Raw genomic sequence first — 8,362 nt, 5'->3', positions numbered from 1 at the left:
CATTCCTCTGGCGAGAATGGGCAGGCAGCGAGAGTGGGAGTGTTTTCAGTGCGTGCATCCAGCTGGAAAGTTGCCTTGTTTTACACGATTCTATTACCTTTAGAATTCTATTTCCTTTTGGAATTCTACTTTGCATGGCAACTCCTATGGTGATTTGAAGGAAATCTGAAGCTTATAAATAGGTCCTCTTTTGACCTAAGGACATCATCAGACGGCAGAACCACGAACCCTAGTATTGATACTTTAGTTTTTAGCTTTAGAATTTTATTGCTTTCTAGTTTTCAAGGCTTGGATCAAGATTAAGGATTCAAGTCGCTACTTCAGTTTTTATTTAATTCGGTTTTTATTTAATTCAGTTTTTACAATTGCGTTCTTTTTAATTATGTTTAAGTTTTATTTTGCTATGTCTGGCTAGTTTCCTTTAACTGATTCTAGGGTTTGTAAATAGTTGATTGAATTTATGTGATTTATTTGTTAATACTTTTGTGCCTTCCAGTTTATGATTCATAATTCCTGGTACTTAATTCTTGTGAATTATCTGATCAATAGTTTGCATGTTTAGCTATTCGGTTTGAGACCTAGCGGAGATAACTGTTTAGCGGATTCAGGAATGTATGATATGATTTTAACCTTGAGACCTAGCGGAGATAGGTGGATCATAGGGAGCTATTCTTAGGAGCTATTGGGAGTTAGTATATTTTCTTGAGACCTAACGGAGATAGAGAATTTACTAATCTACGATCGTTGCTGCTCTAGCGAGAGTAATTGATTACTTAAGTGATCTCTCATCATAACTGGATTAAACTGGTACATAGGGTTAATAGATTTATTGCGTAGATTTAATTGATGAATTTACTACCCTAGGATCAGTTGTTTTTTATATTTGATTTTTCCTACGTCTTTTTAATTATTGTTAATTGCGTTTTAGTTTAAGTTAATTAAACCTTCATTCTTTCGTTTGCCTGAATATTACTAGAGTTTAATTAGGATTACTTAGAGTGATTCGTCATAATAGTCCCTGTGGATACGATACTCGGTTACTTAATTTGTGCTACAATTGCACCGTGTTAGTTGCGGTAATTTGTTGCTAATAATTTAGTGATCAGTTCTACCTTGTTCCTTGCTCGTCGGGAGCGAAAAGGGCGCAGCCAAAGGGCGGCGGGGTGGGTAGGATGTGTTCGGAGGGTGCCCTGGCTAGGTCACCGTGGCTCTGATACCACTGTAGGGTATCTTTGCCTAGCCAGGGTTACACCACTTGTTTCCCGAACCTCCTGTCCTCCCACTTCGTGCTCAGGCACCTCTTCTTCTTCTGTCTTCCTTCTTCACAACTGCTTCAGCTCCTCCTTCAGATCTGCACAAATAAAGACAAGAAATGAGTAAAAAGATACAAGGAAGAACAAAAGAAAGAGATAAAAGAAGTTAAGGTTTAGATGAGGGAAAATGTGTCCTCGGGACACAGGGGCTCAGATTTTCCCCCTTAACACGGCAACCCTTCCGGCAGCAGTTCGATCAAGTCCAGGTGGTGGATATGGAGCAGCTTCTCAGATCTCAGCAGAGCCACCAACAGCAGGAGCCAAGTACAGAACTCCGGCGGCTCAGATCTACCTCAGGTAACCACCAATCAGGGCTCCGATGGTCAGGAAAGCCCGGTGATACCTCCACTCACACAGGGAATCCCGTACTACCAAAGAAACAACAATACTTGAAAGGAATAGCATGAGCCTTTCTCACTTTGATAATAACGGTACACCCAGCATGAGGAAGCATCAGGGTTTTAAGGGGAGCAAGAAGCAACGGTAGGGTGGAACGCCATTGAAGGCGCTGGAGAAATCAAGGCAAAAGGGCGGTGGAAGGGTGGAGGAGCCGAGGAGTTGGGGAGATAGAAGAGAGGGAAAGGGAAGTGGCGCTGAGGGAAGTGAGAGAGAGAGTGGGGCTCGGGTGGGGTATATCAGAGAAGGGGAGTGGGCTTAGGGTTTGGGAAAGGGGCTGGAAAAAGTAGGTGGGCTTGGTTCTGGGCCCTGAAGTTGGCCCAGACCCAAAAAGAAAAGAAAAGAAGAGGGAATGAGAAATGGGCCAACCTCACACTCAATATAGTCCCCTCCTATCAAATAGGCTATCAAGTAGGCACCAATGCAGATGCTCTTGTAAAATAAGACTATCTTTTAAAAATCTTTGACAAGATTGCATGCGGTTTACTTTAACAAGCTCTTTCCAATTTGTTTATAAAGTGCCACACTATTCGTCAGCCATGAACGTGGGCTCCACCCATTTTAATCTATAAAAATTTCAATTTGACTATAAGATCAGAGACGGATCTAGAGGCCGGGCAGCCTCGGCGATCGCCTGGTCAATTTTTTTTATTACCTATATATATATGTATATATTTTGATGAAATCTCGGCGGTCGCCCGGTCTGTTTTCTTTACTAAAAATTCATTAAAAACATCTAATGAAATCTCGCCCGGTTCTAATTAAATTCTTAGATCCGTCCCTGTATAAGATATTCATTTCTATAATTGTGGGTATAAACTATATCTATTCTAAATGACTAGATCTAAATTTGCTCCTATTTTCTTTTTTCCGATATAAATTGGCCCAAAAAGAAGGGCTTAAAATAACTTGAGCATGCATTGAGTAATGCCTAATCCCCTAGTTATTTTCTTTGGGTGATTCTATTCATAGTCACTTAGTCACCATTTTACTCAATATAGCCTCCCATTTAAAATAATAATAATAAATAATTATAAATTTATTAATTTATCCTATAATCTATAACCCCTAAATAAAATACTTTATTGTTCATAGCCTCTAAATTAAATACCCTATAATAAGCATCATCAACATACAAAACTTGAATCTGATCAGTTGCTTATTGATTGATAAAGCGGAACAACGACGTTGCTTATTCCGAATTCTAATCTCAATTCTGAAATTGTTTACATCGTTAATTTTAGTAATTGATGTTTTTGTGATGCAGCCCAAGGTTCGTTAGTGCAAGACCCGATGCATGTTCCTGTTGGTCCAGTTACAAGAGCTCGAGCCAAGAAGTTCAAGGAGAGCTTGATGATCTTAGTCGAAGAAGTTTGGATGCAAGAGTTAATGAAGAAGCCAATCGGAGATTGTGGAGTTGGCGAATTGAGCCCATGTTTGATTAATCTTCTTACGTGCGAGTGGGCCAAAGTTTGAAGACTTCATTTTATTTATTTAGTTTTGTTTTTGCATCCCATTAATTTTAGGGCTTGTTATTTTCGAACTTTAAGAGTAAGGGACTTGTTTGGCTGATTAGGGTTTTATTTTAAGTTGTTTCCTTATTAGACTAGGTTTAGTTTTGATGGCCTATATAAGGCTTTCTTTATGGACGAAAATCAGCAGCCTACTTTTATCAAACTTGTAAGTTTTATTCTCTCTTGAGAGTTTTCGAATTCTTCTTGATTTTTCCAAGAACGAGTTCAACTATCGACGTAACGGCGAGTTCAACTAACCATCGTCAAGTGTCATTCATCGTTCAACTAACCCTCGTCAAGTGTCATTCATCGTTCCCGAGTTGTTGCGTCAACATCACGTTGCGGTGTAGGGATTCTTTTTTCGCCTATATCATTCCGTGGGTTAGATTCAGAGGTTCTGGAATTTTCATCTATCGTTCGTACGTTTGTTTCAAAGTCTTCCGTTTACGTGTTTGATTGAACGGTCTGGCAAGGATCATATTATTTACTGATCTAACACAGCCATATTTGCGCAAATTGCTGCTAAAAGAGTAAAGAGCATGTGGTGTATATGTTTATTGTGTTGAACTCGACAAATTTGTGAATACTTATGTTGTTTAATAATAGTTTACTTATTCTGTCGAACCTCTGTTTGTAGATTTGTTTTCAAGATTTATATTGTGATATTAATCAAGTTTCGATAATACCACTTGCATTAAAAAGAAAAAGGAAAATAATTTGTTGAAGGGGAATAGTTGACTTTGCAAATTAAGGGATTGCTATGCACCGCCGCCTCCCAATTAATTTAATCTACCCATCCCCTCACCCTAATACAGTTAATTCCGGTAGTTTGGTTGGATGTTCAGACATGAAGCTGTGGTATTTTTGCTGACTCATTAACTTAATCATATGATAATTTGCATTATACTAATATTCTTCAAAACCAATCTCAATTAAATCCACTGAAAGATGTATATGGGCGCTCAATGGTCGCTTCAAAATCTGACCTTTTCCATCTTTTTTATTCAAAATAGGGTGACAAGGTCAAATCAAAACATGGACTAGCCTCTCTCTCTCTCTCTCTCTCTCTCTCTCTGCCTCTTGAGACTATATTCTGCTGGCATGTTTATTTTGTGCTGTTGCTTCACAGAACACCCTTTTGATTAACACATTTGTTTTTGTCATTATTAAACTCGTTTCTTGGCCTAATATGCCAAATGCTTCGCTGTTGGTTCTTGACAAGACTAAAATTATTCGGTTTATTTAAAAGGGTTTAATCATATGTTTAAGAACTGATTATTGGCTGTCCATTTTCATCACAATTTCAAACTGCAGAAAACATTTAAGCTGTGTGTAGCATCGGATTTCACTGTCGGTGGCAGAGCAGTGGTAGTTACAATTTTGTTAGCATTCACAAGAAATCCGTTTGAGATTAAAAAAAAAAAAGTTGAAAACAATAATCTCAACTACTTCTGTGATTGCTGAAAATTTTATTTTTCTGCTTTTTTTTGCCCAGTATAAAAGTTCAGTTAATTAGTTGATGGTTCAAACTTGAAAATGGATCATCATTCTGCAGCAGATGAGAATCAGAGAGCAACAGTTGAAATCAGCAAGGATGAGAATGGGATTTCGCAGGTGCTGCTACGGAGTCCACGTGGCGCATCAGCAAGGGTCGGATCTTGTTCAAATCTTCATCATCCAAAATCCCATCTTGTTTGATCAAGTATTCCTAAGATTGAATTTTTTTCATCCCATGTTGTCTTAATTAATTTGATCTTTTTTCAGGTCAGTCTTCATGGAGGGCAGGTTCGATCATGGAAAACCGAACGGGGCGAAGAACTGCTGTTCACTAGTGCTAAGGTAGATCTATTAGAGTCGTTTACTTTTCATGATTGATAGGATAAATGATTGAATAGTTTTACTAGAAGGTGAAATTGTACCTAAATAAACAAACTTTCATAAAATTTTAGTTTTGCAAATGAACTAAAGATTCTCCATTTAAATACATGAACTTTGAATTATTATGATATTTTTACACTGTTGTCAATTGCCGACAAATTAATGTTGAGGTAGGCGCATGAAATGTCTGCATAGATTAAACTGTTGATGTACTAAACAATGTAGTTGAATGTCACACCACTTCAACTAGAGACAATGACATTAGTTTTCCATTTCAGCTAGCCATGATGCTTTAGTTCGCCGGAAATTGACAACCATATGAAAAATCAGAACATATGAAAGTTTGTGTATTTAAAGGCAGGACTTTTAGTTTGTTTGCCGGACCAAAATTGAGTTAAAATTTGTTTATTTAAGCGCAATTACTCTTTAGTATAATATCTTCAATCTCACCACTTCAGTATAATTAAGCTGAATGAGTATAAATTATCAAGTGTTCTGGAATGTCCTACAGTTCCAATCCATCTTAGTAAATAAGAGATTACCACATACTATATTTTATGTATGTAGGCGAATTTGAAGCCGCCGGCAGCTGTGAGAGGAGGAATTCCCATCTGTTTCCCGCAGGTATATATAGATTGATTCCAACACTACATCGTGTCTGAATCTTGAACTGGATCTTTAGCTGACATGAAATATGGTTATGATTTGGTGATAAATTTAGTTTGGAAAACGTGGCTCGTTGGAGCAGCATGGATTTGCTAGGAACAGAATATGGGCGATTGATGAGAATCCTCCACCTCTGCAGTCTGCTGATTCCACTAACAAAGCATTCATTGATTTGTTTCTCAAATCACCTGATGATGATCTCAAAATCTGGCCTCATAGGTATCATCATCTAACTTGGATATTCTTTCATCTTGTGAATGTTGTTATTAAGAAGAATTTGATTATGATTTTTTTTTTCTTTTCTTTTCAGTTTTGAATTCCGGATTAGGGTGAATCTGAGCATCGATGGATGCCTGAGCTTGATCTCTCGCATCCGCAATGTCAACTGCAAGCCGTTTAGCTTCTCCTTTGCCTACCACACTTACTTCTCTGTCTCAGACATCAGGTTGATATACAAAAACATATGCTATTCCTTATTATGATTATGATATTGTTCTGTCACGCCCCAATTCCCGGTTTCTGATCTAACAGTGAGGTGAGGGTGGAGGGGTTGGAGACACTTGACTATCTGGACAACCTGTGCAACAGAGAGCGTTTCACAGAGCAAGGCGACGCCTTGACATTTGAATCCGAGGTAGCTAGCCCATCGCATTTTCTTGATGAGTCACATTGCTGTGATTGTTGATTATGATCAAGTGGTTGTGTGTGTGGATAGGTTGATCGCGTTTACCTTAGCTCTAGAGACGCGGTTGCAGTGTTTGATCATGAGAGGAAGAGGACTTTTGTGATGAGAAAGGAAGGGCTTCCTGATGTAGGTAAGCGAAACCTTATTACTGCCTGATACCAAATTGCTTCAACTTAGCTAATAATAGTAAACCTAAACTTGGTGATGGCAGTGGTTTGGAATCCGTGGGAGAAGAAGGCGAGAGCGATAGCTGATTTTGGAGACGACGAGTACAAGCAGATGCTGTGTGTGGATGCAGCTGCTATAGAGAAGCCGATTGCACTCAAGCCCGGGGAGGAATGGACGGGGCGAGTCGAGCTGTCTCTAGTCGCCTCCATACAGTAGCTTCCTCATGTTCAATCTAATAGGAATTTTACTAACTATGTATGCTCTCTTGCATCAGCTGCTGGTGGCCTTATTTCTGTGTCACCTCAAATAACAATGCTCAAAGCAGAGGCCAATAATATGTCAAAAGCCCATTTTCCTGTGTTTTATAAGAATGGATGGCAGATTTTTTTCATTGCCATGATTGTGTTGTGTTGTATGATTCTTGTGAGTATTTTGGAAACTAATTTTGAGTATATTCTAGAGAATTTGTAGTGAATTTATTTTTATGACGCTTGTAGTAGATTCCTATGAGGATGGTTAACTTTTGAAGATGCTAGGTTTCTCTATGAAAAAAAAAAAAAAAATGTGTCATCAATAGGATGAAGCATGATGTGGAATGGGAAAGAAAAGAGGTGATGAAAAAGGAAAAAAAGATAGAAAATATATTCATAAAAAAGAGAACAAAATAAATTATACAAAAAAAATTCTATGAACATGAACTGAAAAGGAAAGAGGGGTAGAGAAGGGAAAATATAGAAAATATATTTAATATATTTGTTGCAAAAAATGAGGAGAACGAATATAAAATATATTTATAGAAAAGAGAACAAAGGAAAAAGGCTAGAAATTATATTTATTAAAAAAATTCTAAGTAGGGGTAGACAAATCGAAAAAAATTATAAAAAAAAAATAATCAGATTTGGAAGCTACTCATATATCAGAGCCAGGTTTCGATCCTGGGACCTGTGGGTTATGGGCCCACCACGCTTCCGCTGCGCCACTCTGATTTTGTTGATATATTATGGAAATTATTAATAATTATATTGTTAGACGTAAACCATTTCAAGTGACTAGATTTTTTTTTTGAGGGTACGGGGAGTCGGGGACTAGATTTTTTAACCAAGGAAAAATTTAGATAATTTTATATTTGCCATTTTCTTTGTTTTATTGAATGAGATGCTTAATTTCTAATAATTTTACGGAAGAAAAAAATACTTGGTATATTTGGTTTGAATGTTTGTATTATTATTCGATAGCTTTTTCCTTGTCAATTTAGATGATATATATGAACAATCCATGTTCCCAATTTAAAGTAAAGGAAAGCAAAACTTGTATTTAATTAGAACCTAATAAAGCACCAAAAACCAATGTATCACAGCAGTTTCTCTAAAGCATTGACATGGATTGTATGTTCCAATACATATTCATTCCTCATCGTTACAAGTACTACACAACAAATTTACTCCAACGAAACAATAATATATGCAACTGAGAATCTAATGGAAATTATAACTTGCTGCTTTTAGTAACTTGTAATGTTGTTACATTTATTTATTAAAGATGATCAATAATGATTTTTCATTTCCTCTCGTGATGATTTGAACCCAAGATTTATTGTTACTCGAACCCCCGACCTATTAATAAAAGAGGAAACGTCTTACCAATTGAATTGCGCTTCGTTATCCGTAATATTATTACATTATTAGTGAACATATATATATTGATATGATCGTTGATGGATCGATCAAGTGTCATGTCCCATA

The 8,362-nt window shown here is 37.2% G+C and overlaps 1 protein-coding gene across 2 annotated transcripts; it reads left to right on the top strand.

Moving 5' to 3' along the window:
- Positions 1–4,168: 4,168 nt before the first annotated feature.
- LOC131017964 (putative glucose-6-phosphate 1-epimerase) lies at positions 4,169–7,011 on the top strand. 2 transcript variants are annotated; one of them, XM_057946726.1, is made up of 8 exons: positions 4,169–4,873; positions 4,988–5,062; positions 5,669–5,725; positions 5,823–5,986; positions 6,078–6,212; positions 6,299–6,401; positions 6,483–6,582; positions 6,664–7,011. In XM_057946726.1, the coding sequence occupies exons 1-8, from the start codon at positions 4,760–4,762 to the stop codon at positions 6,834–6,836; spliced, it is 921 nt and encodes a 306-aa protein (XP_057802709.1). In that variant the 5' UTR covers positions 4,169–4,759; the 3' UTR covers positions 6,837–7,011. The 2 variants fall into 2 exon arrangements, with proteins under 2 accessions (XP_057802709.1, XP_057802710.1); XM_057946727.1 differs by having other exon boundaries at positions 4,264–4,873; positions 6,483–6,578.
- Positions 7,012–8,362: the final 1,351 nt, after the last annotated feature.

The sequence above is a fragment of the Salvia miltiorrhiza genome, chromosome 3, assembly GCF_028751815.1.
Source record: "Salvia miltiorrhiza cultivar Shanhuang (shh) chromosome 3, IMPLAD_Smil_shh, whole genome shotgun sequence".
NCBI lineage: Eukaryota > Viridiplantae > Streptophyta > Magnoliopsida > Lamiales > Lamiaceae > Salvia > Salvia miltiorrhiza.
This window is presented reverse-complemented; position numbering and strand designations above follow the sequence as displayed.